The sequence below is a fragment of the Raphanus sativus genome, chromosome 5 (genome assembly GCF_000801105.2).
Source record: "Raphanus sativus cultivar WK10039 chromosome 5, ASM80110v3, whole genome shotgun sequence".
Taxonomy (NCBI): Eukaryota; Viridiplantae; Streptophyta; class Magnoliopsida; order Brassicales; family Brassicaceae; genus Raphanus; species Raphanus sativus.
This window is the reverse complement of record NC_079515.1, coordinates 23,658,483-23,672,494: the sequence shown is the minus strand read 5'-3', so window position 1 is coordinate 23,672,494 and position 14,012 is coordinate 23,658,483. Positions and strand designations below refer to the sequence as shown.

The 14,012-nt window shown below is 37.1% G+C and overlaps 4 protein-coding genes and 1 long non-coding RNA gene across 5 annotated transcripts; 2 read left to right on the top strand and 3 right to left on the bottom strand.

Moving 5' to 3' along the window:
• Positions 1-156: 156 nt before the first annotated feature.
• Positions 157-1,839, top strand: LOC108857771 (ras-related protein RABE1c). The gene is made up of 9 exons (XM_018631783.2): positions 157-327; positions 443-530; positions 636-708; positions 813-913; positions 1,039-1,104; positions 1,205-1,302; positions 1,362-1,424; positions 1,526-1,618; positions 1,718-1,839. Exons 2-9 carry the CDS (start codon positions 458-460, stop codon positions 1,799-1,801), a joined length of 651 nt encoding a protein of 216 aa, XP_018487285.1. The 5' UTR covers positions 157-327; positions 443-457; the 3' UTR covers positions 1,802-1,839.
• Positions 1,840-2,290: 451 nt separating this feature from the next.
• LOC108860682 (zinc finger protein ZAT8) lies at positions 2,291-2,991 on the bottom strand. Its single transcript, XM_018634540.2, has one exon. It carries the CDS (start codon positions 2,927-2,929, stop codon positions 2,414-2,416), a length of 516 nt encoding a protein of 171 aa, XP_018490042.2. The 5' UTR covers positions 2,930-2,991; the 3' UTR covers positions 2,291-2,413.
• Positions 2,992-5,048: 2,057 nt separating this feature from the next.
• Positions 5,049-6,526, top strand: LOC108838756 (uncharacterized). The gene is made up of 3 exons (XR_001947568.2): positions 5,049-5,366; positions 5,954-6,083; positions 6,158-6,526. It is a non-coding gene; the product is annotated as an uncharacterized LOC108838756 (long non-coding RNA).
• A 799-nt stretch (positions 6,527-7,325) lies between these two features.
• Positions 7,326-8,232, bottom strand: LOC108859815 (zinc finger protein ZAT8-like). The gene has a single exon (XM_018633727.2). The coding sequence runs from the start codon at positions 7,997-7,999 to the stop codon at positions 7,487-7,489; it is 513 nt and encodes a 170-aa protein (XP_018489229.1). The 5' UTR covers positions 8,000-8,232; the 3' UTR covers positions 7,326-7,486.
• A 4,048-nt stretch (positions 8,233-12,280) lies between these two features.
• On the bottom strand, positions 12,281-13,267 carry LOC108859489 (60S acidic ribosomal protein P2-1). The gene is made up of 4 exons (XM_057010944.1): positions 13,151-13,267; positions 12,974-13,067; positions 12,534-12,757; positions 12,281-12,431 (listed from the first exon to the last, which is right to left on the bottom strand). Exons 2-4 carry the CDS (start codon positions 13,059-13,061, stop codon positions 12,405-12,407), a joined length of 339 nt encoding a protein of 112 aa, XP_056866924.1. The 5' UTR covers positions 13,062-13,067; positions 13,151-13,267; the 3' UTR covers positions 12,281-12,404.
• Positions 13,268-14,012: the final 745 nt, after the last annotated feature.

Sequence of the window (14,012 nt, the reverse complement as noted above, 5' to 3'; positions counted from 1 at the left end):
CATAAGCTACGCTTACTTATAATTCTCTAAAAATAAATAAATATTAAAAGAATATTTTGTTTATTTTCTACTTTGATTTATGTAATACTCATTCTGATTCCAGCTAGCTGATATGGATTTTAAGTAGATAAATAAAAGGCCCATAAGGCTTGGAGGCCCTGTCCAAGAGAAAAAGAAGAATCCTCGTCTCTCGTTCGTGCACGCGAAGTAGACGAAGAAGAAGAAGAAGAAGAAGAGAAGCTGAATCGAGGAGTGGCGCATTTTAGCCGTCCGCATAACCGTCGCTGTCTCTCCGACTACATCTCGGTTCCCTTTCATCATCGTCGGGTACATGTTTTTTCCGTGATCCTCTTCTTCTTCTTTCTCTCGCCACGATTTTGTTTTTCGTTTTGGATGATACAAAATGATTTGATCTCTGATTTTTTTTTTTGGTCTCCTTTAGAATCGAATCGAATCGATGGCTGCTCCACCTGCTAGGGCCAGAGCTGATTATGATTATCTCATTAAGCTTCTTCTGATTGGAGATAGTGGTAATGAAATCAATTTCATTTTCTCTATTGAAACGATCTATTTAGTGTGATCGGTTAGAGAGAGATCTTTTGGTTTTGATTTGATTTGGTTTGGTTTGGGTGCAGGTGTGGGTAAAAGTTGCCTACTTCTACGTTTCTCTGATGGATCCTTCACCACTAGCTTCATCACCACCATTGGGTGGGTTTGTTTGTTGTGTGTTTTTTTTGACAAATTAGTTCTAACGTACTGATTGATCTTTGATAATCTTCCATCTTTTGGCTTTTTTTTTAATTTGGATGTAGCATTGACTTTAAGATCAGAACGATTGAGCTTGATGGGAAACGTATCAAGCTCCAGATTTGGGACACTGCTGGTCAAGAACGCTTCCGCACTATCACCACTGGTCCAGCTTCTTTCCTTTTTGCTGTGGCACACTTTGATTGATTTTTTTTTTTGGCTTTTTTGTTTTATATATACATTATATATATGATCTGTTCGTTTACTTTCTCTCCTTTGGCTTTATAACAGCTTATTACCGTGGGGCAATGGGGATTTTGCTTGTCTATGATGTCACAGACGAGTCTTCCTTCAACAGTAAGTTCCCATCCCTCAGCGCGGGGTTTCTGTAACCAAATGATCATTTCTTTTATACACTTAGATTCTTGGCTTTTTTTCTTTTTTTTTTTTTTTGCAGACATTAGAAACTGGATTCGTAATATCGAACAACATGCTTCTGATAATGTTAACAAGATCTTGGTTGGTAACAAGGCTGACATGGATGAAAGCAAGAGGGTATGTATGAATTTTATTTCTGACGATTCATGATTGATCCTAATAACAACTCTTTTCAGGCTGTACCTACAGCAAAGGGTCAGGCTCTTGCTGATGAGTACGGAATTAAGTTCTTCGAAACAGTAAGTCTTGACAATTCTTCAATTTTTAAGAGAGCACGGCTGCTTTGGGGTTTCACATTGCTTTACATAATCTATATTTTGCTCTCTCTCTCTGGTTGCAGAGTGCTAAGACAAACCTAAACGTGGAAGAAGTTTTCTTCTCGATAGGGAGGGACATCAAGCAGAGGCTTTCTGACACTGACTCCAGGGCTGAGGTTTGCTTACATTCTCGCTTTCACACCTCTTCTTGCCTTGTTACTTTTTGAAGGTTCTGAATACGCATATTGTTACATGTTTTGTTCTGTCGCTTGCAGCCTGCGACGATTAAGATAAGCCAGACAGACCAGGCAGCTGGTGCCGGGCAGGCCACACAGAAGTCTGCATGCTGTGGAACTTAAAAGAAAGTTGTAAAATTGAAGTTTTAAGACGAGACAGACAGACCAGGCAGCTGGTGCCTTGTTTTATTCCAACATTTCTGATTCGCTCTAAAATGCCCTTTCCTATTTGTACGAAGGTTTTAATCGAAACTTGTATTCTTCTCTTTTTATGTTGCTTATTTTTTTCGACAATGACTGAATTGTTTATATTTCTTTTGCTCTTTAATTTAGTATATTGACTTCTAAGAGTTGTTTGCTCATCTTTCCACAATACAACGACCAAACAGTTTAAAATGTAGATTATTTGATTAAGCAGTAGGTTTCCATTGATTTTTTTCAAATACAAACATCTGATATGATTGTCTTTTTGTGTTAAAGGTATTAGCCAATGATCATGAAACTTCTCAAATTTAGTTGCACCACAGTAACAACTAAACTTATATATTGTACTACTAAACCAACTGCACCATCCACATCTCAAACCTTCTCATGTAAAATAAAGATAGCGTACAGGAAAAAAACAATCTTGGATAATAAAATCAACATACATTCACGTTCATCAGCTGAAAGGGTATAACCCCCATATAGAAAACTCTATGCAAAAATCAATGCGAAAAGATGAATAAAAAAGAATCAGTACATGGTTCTTCCCAACTCTAACTTCAAATTGATACCATCTACCCAATCTGATCCCGATTCCAAATACGCAACTCCCTCCTTCCCTTCACTCGTTTCCTTCAGAGTCCTAGTCATCGCCGCCTCCGGGAAAAGAGAGCGTGTAACCAACGCGCCGCCAGAGTCTTCCTTGTTCCAGTGCTTCCTCATGTGACCCCCGAGAGCCTGTCCCATCGGAAACTCCAGGCCACATATCGAACAGCGATGATGCCACCCCGTCTTCTCTGTCTTCTTCTTGGCGACGATTCCCGTCTGTTCCTCGCCGCCGCTGCTGTTAACCGGCTTCTTGTGGCTTACGCGATGACCTCTCAGAGCTTGGAACGACGAGAACTCTTTCATACAAGTCTTGCATCTGAAAACGCGAGTCTCTGCGGCGTCTCCTCCGTCGCATTCCCCGACTCTCGACAGCAGCATCAGACAATTCGCTGGCGTGTCTTCCACCTTCCGGTCAAGACTCTCACTTCTTGCAACCATGGCTGACAATTATCTTTAAACTTCTAGGGTTTTGGTGTGTTCACTACTTTTGGGAGTTTTAGTTGGTGGGTGTGTGCTATAGTGACTTGTGATGGTTTGTTATTTATAGGGGACGAGGTTGGATGAGTGATATGTTTATTGACGATAATACCCATAGTTACTTGTCGCCTAAGCAAGTGAAAGGTGGTATTCTTGTAATTAAATGGGAATATGCGATACATGGAAAAGGGAATTTGCCGGTTTGCGTTAAACACTTAGAACACTCGAAAAAAGGAAATAAATCGTTAGTTAAGAAATAGGAATGTTAATTCACATTTTGTAGTGTGAGAACAAGTTATTGGTACCAAGTTATACAAAAAAACATTGCTTTAACTTATCTATTCAGTATAAAATCACATCTTATTCGTTTTCATATATATCTTAGAAAATTCGTACATACTGGACCATATATGTTGGTATTATTATTTGTAAGGATCAATAGAACTCAAATCGAGTTGTATATAGTGGTGATCATGACCCACACAAATGCATGGGTCTTTTACTCCAAATTTTGTGAAAGCTTTAATCTACTTTGGTATTTGATATTTTGATTTACATACTTGATATACATCTACAATTGCTTGGATTAGTCTCTGTTGAAAATATTAATTTTAAATTTTGTAATTAATGCTATTTTCCTCCTAAATTTTTTTTTTAGCAAAATAAAGATGTTTTAACTGATTTGAGAATAAAACCAATTCAAGTGATGAGAGTAAGAATCTTACAAGAAAACACAATTTAGTTAAGGATGTCACTTACATTCATAATCATAAGAACATAATGATTTCTAAACTCATAGATCTTAAGTAAAGAAAAACAATAATGGAGAAGAACTAAAAGAATTTCATAGCTTATTTCTTTGAGCTCGTTGTTATCTACATTTTGCTGTATAATGCCAATGATGGAATCACAAGGTTTTTTGTGGCATGGTGAAACATGTGTTCAAATTAAAAACACTCGTCTTCTGATGACTTTGGATTCTGTAAATTGATAATTTTATATGACTGATGAAGAACAAATTATATTAACAGAAAGATGAGATATTAACATTTTTTTAGGATCGTGGCTTATTTTTTTCGATGCAATTCTTTAGAGTTTGAAGACTAATCTAGGTTTGGTAGAGATTCTGTTAGGAGATCGACCCAGTTCAACTGAAACTGATAAGGTTATGATTCGAAATCAACCCAGATCCAGATTTGATGATGGAAATAATTGGAAAAAAATAAAAAAGTGTGAAAAATGGTGTTTGTAACTAGCTAGTGAGAAACGTTTAGAAGCTAATTAAACAGAAGAAAATAAGAAAAAGAAAGTGATGTGTGATGCGATATTCTTTGCTGTGCAATTCCACGCGGTTTTTTCTTAGCACGCACTGACACGCATTTCTCTTCACAAGTTTTGTACCCGCAATATTGTTATCGCTCGTATTCATCTCCCAATACATAAGCATGTAGTATTTTCCACAAGATTCTAGCTATATTTTATTAGTATATGACACTTGATTGTTGAAGTTCCATCAGCATCGATCTTACTTGGGTATCTTATATTTCACCAAACAATTTGAATTGTAGATTCTTTGATTGATCGCTAGCCTCCATTGATGACAAACACATGATTGTATGTTGGTGAAAAAATTCACGTTTAATTAAACTGTGTTAGCTTCTTTAGTGCAGTGATCATCTAACTCTGAGTGAAGAACATACCTATTTGTAGTTTCATTATATGCTTTTGATTCCACCAAACAGTTTTAAACTCTAGATTCTTTGGAATTACTCAATTACATCTCATTTTTTTGTTGCAGCACACTAGTAACCATAACAACTAACCTTGCCAGACTAAAGGGCTGTTCGTTTCATTGACGCAGGTCTTGCGGCTGCGGCTGCGGCAATATTTTCCATAGAAGCTTGTTCGTTTTATTGACGCAGGTACTCTGCGTCTAACCGCCGCGTCTGACGCCGAGCCTTGCGTCTGACGCCGTAAAATCTAGCGTCTGCGACCTAAAGTTGCGCGTCACTTAAGCTATTTACAGTTTTACCCCTAACATAATTCATCATTTACAGAAATACCTAATTCTAATAGACGCAGACGCAGCTCCTCCTATCGACGCAGACTTGCTTGAACTTCTCCATCTCTCTCGATCTCTTTCTTCATCTCTCGATCTGATCTCTCTCAATCTCGAGCTCTCTCTCCATCACGAGGCCTCTATCCCATCTCAAGCTCTCTCTCCATCTCTCTCCGTCACGAGCTGTCTTTCCATCTCTCTCCGTCACGAGCTCTCTATCCATCTCAAGCTCTCTCTCTATCCATCTCAAGCTCTCTCTCTCTCTCCATCTCAAGCTCTATATCCGACACAAACCCATCTCAAGCTCTCTCTCATCTCCGACGCAAACCCATTTGGAAGGTTTGTAGCTCTACTTTGGTTATGTGGAGTAGTGAATCCATTCTCGCATTGTCTGCATTTTGATTTGGAAAAATGGGTTCTGGGAAAACGATTTGGCTTTTGGATTACGCTTACTGAGAAACGAAAAGCAATGAAAGATATTTGTTGTTTATGTTCATCATGTTACTGGAAGTGATTATGTTCCGCATAGTATAATTTAGATGTTTCCCCATCTAGTTTTGCTATTTAAAGTAGAACTTGTTGGCTTTTGATTTTACTTGTGCTATACATGGTTGACTGGTCAGTCTCTGTGAAAATTAGAGAACTTTGTTTGTACATTAGTCACCTGGTCTGTGGTTTCTGTTGGAAAATAATGCGTGATATACATTTGATTAGTTAACACCATTTCATTAGTGGAGGTACAAATCAATGAAGGGTTATTGGTTTTAATACTCTACGCTATCTGTTTTATACATGTTATTAGAAGAGACTATTGTGTCTTGTCTTGTGATGTGATTAGTTTAACAACATTTCGTTAGTGGAGAAACGAATCAATGAAATGATCTTTTAGTTAAAAGGTTTGATCTTTGTTATGTGCTCTCTCTCAGGGAGCAAGATGACTATGTGGTAGTAAGGAAGGTGGGGCGTGGGAAATACTGTGAAGTGTTTGAGGGATTTAACGTGAACACCAAGGAGAAGTGTATCGTTAAGATCCTCAAACCTGTTAAGAAAAAGAAGGTGATTTGACTTGTCTTCTCCATGAGCTTTTCTGGTATGTGTTTATTGAGTTTCTATGATCATTCTTTTGGCAGATAAGAAGAGAGATTAAAGATACTTCAGAACTTGTGTGGTGGGCCAAACATTGTGAAGCTGTTCGATGAAGTTCCAAAACCTGGTTAAAGATCAAAACGCATACACGATGATGGATGGGATCTGAAGTTCTGACGTTACATTTGGTGGCTTCATTCGAGACTACTTGTTTGCAGGGATAATTCACTGAGGTGTTGATGGCCAAAAGAACACTTGGATAAGATGAGAGAAGATATAGAGGATGAGTAGACAAAAAAAATGTAGAGAATTTTGATACTATTGAATACCACTAGTATAACGTTTCATTATATACCATAATTAAGTTTATTTACTTATTTAGCTACATTATTTTGGAAAATATGCACCAAACTTATTTTTACAATATTTATAATTTTATAAGATGTTAAACATAGTAAAAATGATGATCGGTATGAGCCGCAACGATGGAAGCTTTGCGTAAGACCATCACAGAAGAATTTGGTAGAAATCGTTTATCGTATTAAATGTTTTAGTTAATGATTTTTTTTTTTGCTTATAACTTTGATTATAATTTCTATGTGATATTGAAATATTTGTTTTATTTATCTAAGACTTGATGTATTATTTAATTTTTGTTTTGTAATAAATATTTTGATATATTATTTTTGTTTTAATTTAGCTTATAATTTATGATAATAATGAATTTTTAAATTTTGTAAATTTTACTAAAATTTTGATAAAAATGAATTGTTAAATTTGTAAATTTGACTAAAAGTTTATTACCAAATAATTTTAATATTTTGATGGATATAAATATATATAAAATACATTTTATTTATCTAAAATTCAATTTTACAAATTTAAACTACATTTTATAAAATAAATGAAAATGGACGCAGCGTCTACCAAACGAACAGCACTAAATTTATTTCATGCGGCTGCGTCTGCGACAACGTCAATGTTCTGCGTCTTCAAAACGAACAACAAGCTGCGTCTGCGGCGGCGGCGGCGTCAGCGTCGGCGTCTATGAAACGAACATCAAATAAACGAGTTTGACGCAGCCGCCGACGCCGACGCCGACGCAGCCGCTGACGCCGAAACCTGCGGCAACCAAACGAACAGGGCTTAATTGTATTGTTGTTACAACACTGTAATTTATCTCAACCTCTTCAAGACTTTAACTCTAAACAATTGAGCCAACAAGAAAAGAAATATTGGATAGTAAAATCAAAATATATGTTCACATCGATCGGTAAGATAAGACTATAAAGTCATATAAGACTCTATGCAAGATGCAACTATAATTTGTATAACCAAAAATACAACTAACAAGAACTACAGTAGTACGTAGATCAAAAGATTGTTCTTCCCAACTCCAACTTCAAGTTGATCACACAATCGATCGGATCCATTCCCATACCAAAACACGCCACTCGCTTCCCACTGCTCGCTTTCTTCAAAGTCGTAAACGTCGCCTCCGGCAAAAAAGAGCGCGTAACCAACGCGCCGCTTTCTTTCTCGCTCCTATGCTTCCTCATGTGACCGCCAAGAGCTTGTCCCATCGGAAACTCCAAGCCACATATCGGACAAGTATGCGACGACCGTTTTTTGGTCTTCTTAGTGACGGATCCTGAAGAGAGTGATGACGACTGTTCGTCACTGCTGTTGTTAACCGGCTTCTTGTGGCTTGCCCGATGGCCTCCTAAAGCTTGGAACGATGAGAACTCTTTCATACAAGTCTTGCATCTGAAAACGCGAGTCTCTCCTCTTTCTCCGCGGCTTTCACCTACTCTCGATAACAGCATCAGACATGTAGCCTCCGTGTCTGCCACCGTCTGATCAAGATTCACACTTCTTGCAACCATGGTTGATTGTTATGGTAAATTGAACCGCTGATTTAACTTCTAGGGCTTGTGTGTGTGTTTTTCTAGGGTTGGAGTTTTAGTTTGTGTCGTGTTATGTGACTTGTGTTGTTTTGGTACTTATAGAGGAACGAGATTGGGTGAGCAAAGACAGAAATGCCTATAAAAAACTTGCTGCATAAGCAAGTGAATGTGGTGGAAAGAAGAAGGAAATCACCTCAAGGTTTGCGTCACGCGTAACACTTGGGAGACTTAGGAAAAAAGAGGCACTAGTTAAGAAAGAATGTGTTTCAAAAAAAAATTAAGAAAGAATGTTCTTGGCAATTTCCTTCTTTTTTTCTCTCTCAACAATTTTGAAACTAGAAGATATCATTAATTAATTATTTAGTCTTAATTAAGTTTATTAATCCCCACGCGCTCTCTTCTGATTCGTGCATTACTTTTATTTCCTTTGGGTTTAATTTTTGTGTGCCAATCCAAGTTTAACTGGATTACTATCAATCACTTGCTGAGTTGCTTCCTATTATCCATATAGCATATTGTCTTAAAGATATTTTTAATCCATATATGTGATCATTAATTTCAATTACTATTTGTTTGGATATGACATATGAAATTTCCTAGCTATTTCGTTTAAATATATACATAATCGAAAACTATGCCCTCCATATTAACATTCTTATCAAATTAATCTCATTATTTTGTTTTTCAGTAACACTTAAACCAAATTAATCTTTTCTTTGTCAACTAAGCTAAATTAATCTTATTAGCTGAGATTTTGTGAAGCAACGTTCGTGGGAATGATTAATTAATTTACAACGATTAAAGGAGGTGTGTAGCTTGCACGCGCCACTGAGAAAGGCGCGTGATAATAAAGGGACGAAACTTAGAAAATAAAAGTGTTCACAAGGTAGTTGTACGGAAACCAGAGAGAAACGTTTGTAAGCAAAAAAACAAAAGAAAATAAGAAAAAGAGAGTGATGTCTGAATGTGTGATGCGATGCAACATGTTTGATACAATTCCACGCGGTTCCTTGGTAGAACACCACTCACATATCTTTTTTTTGTCAACATATTCTAATATTAATTCAGAACCAGTGTATTACATAGTTTTAATTATTGCATCTAGCAATCTTTATCTAATTCATCCACTAAGGTCAACCTATTTCTAGGAACAAGCAGAAGGAGACATCATAAGATTTGGAACTTTCCAGTGTATTCTGTAACATGGAGACGCACTCCGTGGTATGGAGATGGTTGCTTGGCCGGTGTACTGTCGCAACTCATCAATCATTGGTTTGCAATCATTCATGAAAGCAACTTGCTTGAAATTGAGTGCTTTCATTTGCTTAACTGCTATTCGCAAAACCTTTGTTTCTACTTCTAGCGATGTGTTTGTAACTTTTTATCGAAAATGATGAGAGTATAAAATTGGAAAAATTGTATATCGACTTTCATAAGAATAATAGTTAGGACTACATACATATTTATACTAATGATATTTCCTAATCTATGTAGATACAAATATATGTAATATCTTATATAATAAATACACAATATTTGCTAATTGAGGATGATCCATACAGTTGTTGGGTGCCTTCTCTACTATATAAAGAGTTAAAGACCATTTAACTCCTGCAACCGCCTTTACATCCTTCCACGAGGCATCAACAAGACAGTAATATAGAGAGTTTCCAGGAAAAACCATTTTGCTCATCTTTGTTGCTCTCAGTGCTCCTTGTGGTTTGCTCCCTTTCCTGAGGAAATTAGTCATTCACCTTCAGCCATTGGTTCAGCTCTCTTAAAGAAATTTAGATATTTTCTTTTATCCTTCTTCAAGTACAGCAGAGCTGGGTTCTCGGGTCGATCCGCTCCGCTCGCCCCGTTTCTGCGGGTCACCGAATTTTTTTTACTCATAATTTCGACCCGCATAATCTGCAATGAAAGATTCAAATATCCGCATTCGCCCTGTCCAGATTTACGGATAACCGCGGGTTTTATAATTTTGATAAATTAATTAAAAGTAGATATTATAATTAAAGTTATATACTTTCTAATATTTTATATATTTTTTACGAATTAAATTTTCTTTTTGAAAAAAATAATATTATTAATTATTTTTGCGGGTTAGCGGGTACCTGTAAATTCAAATTCGACTGATCCGCATCCGCTCTGTTTAAAATTGACTCAACCCGCACCCGCATGTTGAATTTTTCGAATCCGCCAACCCGCACCCGCCAGCAGCGCTCAAACGGGTCCCGCTGGTGAAAACCCAAATTCCCAGCACTAAGTACAGCAGCAGCATATCCTTCATATGCTGGTACGATCCAGACTGCTTTTCTTCTTCTTCAGCGGAGTAATTTGTAGGCGCCATTTACCAGATTTCCTTTGCTACATGCTACCAAGCTCAATATACTTGCCTCGTGACCACCACGAGGCCAGGAGGAACTACGCCAAAATTAACCCAATTTGGCAAAAAATTGGTTATTGAGCCACGAAAAAGCCTTCTCTCAGGCTCAGTATTTCGCTCAAGAATACTACAAAGCCTGAAGGAACCATCATGATACCATGCTCTCGGGCTCAGTACTTCGCTCGTGACCACCGCGAGACCAGAAGGAACTAAAACGAATTTCCCTAAATTCCACGCCTAAAAAACCATTACATTCCCAGACGCAAATCTTAAGCAACTTGTAACACAATAGAGACATGAAGACGGAATTCACACTCAACTCCTTCGAAACAGACAAAAAGCAACCACATCTCGTTTTGAGGAGCCAAAATAAACATTCAATTAAAATGTTACTACATCAAAAATAGGCAAAAAGCTCAAAAGCCATCTAAGGCACTATTCAAAATAAAAACAACAACAAAAGCCTTCCTTGGCTTAAAAACAACCAAAACAAAATTGAGGCATTCAGCCTTGGCGCATAATTGCTGGACAAAGTTGATTCGAATGACATACTGAGACGGAAACAACAAAGAACGAGATCTGTTCTGGAAACCATTCTCTCTGCCTCCTAGACAACCAAATTGATTGTGGTTAAACTTTCAATCTTTTTTTTTTCATTAATAAATAAAAGCCACAGACAGAGAAATAAAATCAAAAAGGATGAAACCGAAACAACACAAACATTCAAACTATGCTCTTCTCGTCTTGTCCTGTTTGCTTTTCTTCTCCATCTCTAGATCACTCTTGGTCACCTTCCTCATTTTCACCGTTCTTTCATCCTCACGAACAATTGGATCGTATCCGTGCTCGCTGCAGATCACTTCCCAGAACTTGACACCGATCTGGTCACCGTACTGGCCACCCTTGGTCTCACTCATGTTGCAGTGAATAGATATGAAGCTTTGGATGTAGGGTTTCTAGAAATGGAGTGATAGGATGGTTTTTATAACGTGTCTCTATATGTAGAAAAGGAAGTTTTCATATATGAAACGATTACAATCAATTACGTACACCCAAATAAGGCTACTTATATGTCTAAATTAATTATGCAAACTTTTTATTGAAGAGCTAACGCCTTCACAATATTGAGATGGAATTTATTGAAGAGCGAACGCCTTCACAAGGCTTTAATGTGATTATGGTGGTGATGGATCATCTTAGCAAGAATGCTCATTTTACTGGCCTTAAGCATCAATTCTCTACAGTGGATATGGCTAATAGATTCACTGAAGTTGTCATTCGTCTACATAGTTTTTCCGAGAGTATTGTCTACGATAAAGACATGCATTTTCTTAAGTACACTTGGAAGGAGGAATTTCGCCTTCTGATGGACTAGCGAGAGAATAAAATAAAGTGGCTACTGGCTACTACTCACATTTCTTTTGATTTCCAAATTTTGAAAACAATTTTGACGATTTCCATATTTTTATTTTTTTTTGCTCATCATACTTTTTCATTCACCCATGATTGTTTCCATACACTTTAATGTCTGATCTAACTTGAAACTTAAGCCACATTGGCACAACAGAATATAACTTGGGAACACTAGACACAAAAATGAGAGATTCTTTCTGTCAGAGCGGATCACCTCTATGGTTGGTTGGAGGACAGGCCAGACTTCCTCAATTTTGACGTTTTCATATTTAGTTTGTAATCTTCAACTACGTAGACTCTTCTGCGGTCCTTTGATCAGAATAAACTAAGGAACGCAAAAGTTTCATAGGTGTCGAGTTAAATTTGAAATCTTAACTAAAGTTCATTGAAGTGGTATTTTAGTTAATTTGTATACGATGATGTAAAACTGACATAGACTCAACCAAGGCATGCAAGAAGAATAAAACAAGATCAAAAAGACCGCAGATTACTAATTGTGTAAAAATCCCAGCAATGTCTTAGAGAAAAATCCGAGTACAAACTAAACATCATATAGATTTCAAAACGGAAAAAAAAACGGCTTCTTTACTCGAACAGGCTGAAACCCATGTCCTGCACACAAAAAAAAAAAAAGCAAAAGGTGAGCCATCTTAATTTACATTAAATAATGCTGAATGAAGACTTGCGCTAAAGAGAAAGTAAAAAAAGCCTTACATCATCGGATTCTTCCTTCTCTTCTTTCTTCTCTTCCTTCTTGGCCTCAGCAGCAGGAGGAGCACCGCCACCAGCAGCAGAAGGAGCAGAAGTCATGGCAACACCACCACCACTTGGAACAGAAGCCAACTTCTCCCTTCCAGCAGCAATGAGCTCAGCACAGTCTTTCCCACTGACTTCCTTCAACAAAAGCTCAATCTGAGCATCTTCACCTTCAGCACCAACTGCAAAAAAAAATAAAAGTTTCACATTCTATCATTTTGTTACTCTCAGTACATTGCAATATATATTACGGCACATATGATTGGTTACTGGAGAAAGAATCATTTCAGATTCCTCCAAAACATGCATTTTACTTAGTTAAAAAACCTATCCACTATTGCAACGAATCTTAAAACATTTAGAGAAAAAAAAATCAAAGAGTTCTTAAGAAGAAAAACCTGATCCGAGGATATTCTTAATATCGGCACTGTTTGGGGAAGCTTTTCCGCTCAAAACGGCCAGTAAGAAAGCAGCAACAACCTTCATTTTTTTTCTGATAAACACACAACAGTTAGCAGATAAGAAGAAGAAGAAGAAGAAAGAGATAATCGAGAAATTGATAGGAGGAGCTTACTGCAGAAGTTGATGGGAAGCGGAAAGCTAAAGAGTTAGTTTTCGAAGACGACGGCAATGGAAGAGGAAATGAGGAAAGTAATTGTGATTTATATATGTACATCTAGGGTTTTGTTATCTCTCTATCAATGTTTCTTGTGTATTTTAAGAAACCGGTTTACTTTCGTTAGGCCCAGTTCTTTTCCAAGCCCAAATGTTATCGGCTCTCTGCTCAGTTTAGTCATATGAGAAAAGTGGTTAATTGGGTTTGAACATGCAAGAAAGAGAAATAGTGTCGGCAAACATTTTAAGTATCTACTACACAAGTGTGAACTGATATGCTGCTTCTAGAGGTGTCAAGTGGGCTGTCATGAGCCGTCCAAATGGACACACCAGTCTAAATGGATATTATTTTTTTAAGCCCAGATGGTACCAGACCAAATTGTCCATACCAAATTGGTCCATTTTAAATGAGCATTCCGCAAAGTCCAAATATAATCTCTACTTTAACATCCAAAAAATTCATTTTTAACAAAAAAAACATAATTTCATTGTTTTTTAATTCAAAAGCATAGATACGATTTTGGCGAGAAAACTTGATTTTACGGTTTTGACGGGAAAACTCGATTTTATGGTTTTGGCGGGAAAACTCGATTTTACGGTTTTGACGGAAAAAATAAAAATTCGATTTTATGATTTTGGTGAGAAATCTCAATTTTACGGTTTTGGAAAAAACTTGATTTCACGGTTTTGGTGGGAAAACTCGATTTACAGTTTTGACGGAAAAACTCGATTTTACGGTTTTGGCGGGAAAACTCGACTTTACGGTTTTGGCGGGAAAACTCGATTTACAGTTTTGACGGAAAAATTAGATTTACAGTTTTG

Excerpts from the sequence above, each read along its gene's own strand:
- LOC108859489 (XM_057010944.1), bottom strand. The coding sequence starts at position 13,061 with ATGAAGGTTGTTGCTGCTTTCTTACTGGCCGTTTTGAGCGGAAAAGCT. Across the intron at positions 12,758-12,973 it reads TAAGAATATCCTCGGATCAG|TTGGTGCTGAAGGTGAAGAT; the intron begins GTTTTTCTTCTT and ends TTTTTTTTGCAG. Across the intron at positions 12,432-12,533 it reads AGAAGGAAGAATCCGATGAT|GACATGGGTTTCAGCCTGTT; the intron begins GTAAGGCTTTTT and ends TTTTGTGTGCAG.
- LOC108859815 (XM_018633727.2), bottom strand. The coding sequence starts at position 7,999 with ATGGTTGCAAGAAGTGTGAATCTTGATCAGACGGTGGCAGACACGGAG.
- LOC108857771 (XM_018631783.2), top strand. The coding sequence starts at position 458 with ATGGCTGCTCCACCTGCTAGGGCCAGAGCTGATTATGATTATCTCATT. Across the intron at positions 709-812 it reads AGCTTCATCACCACCATTGG|CATTGACTTTAAGATCAGAA; the intron begins GTGGGTTTGTTT and ends ATTTGGATGTAG. Across the intron at positions 1,303-1,361 it reads ACATGGATGAAAGCAAGAGG|GCTGTACCTACAGCAAAGGG; the intron begins GTATGTATGAAT and ends AACTCTTTTCAG.
- LOC108860682 (XM_018634540.2), bottom strand. The coding sequence starts at position 2,929 with ATGGTTGCAAGAAGTGAGAGTCTTGACCGGAAGGTGGAAGACACGCCA.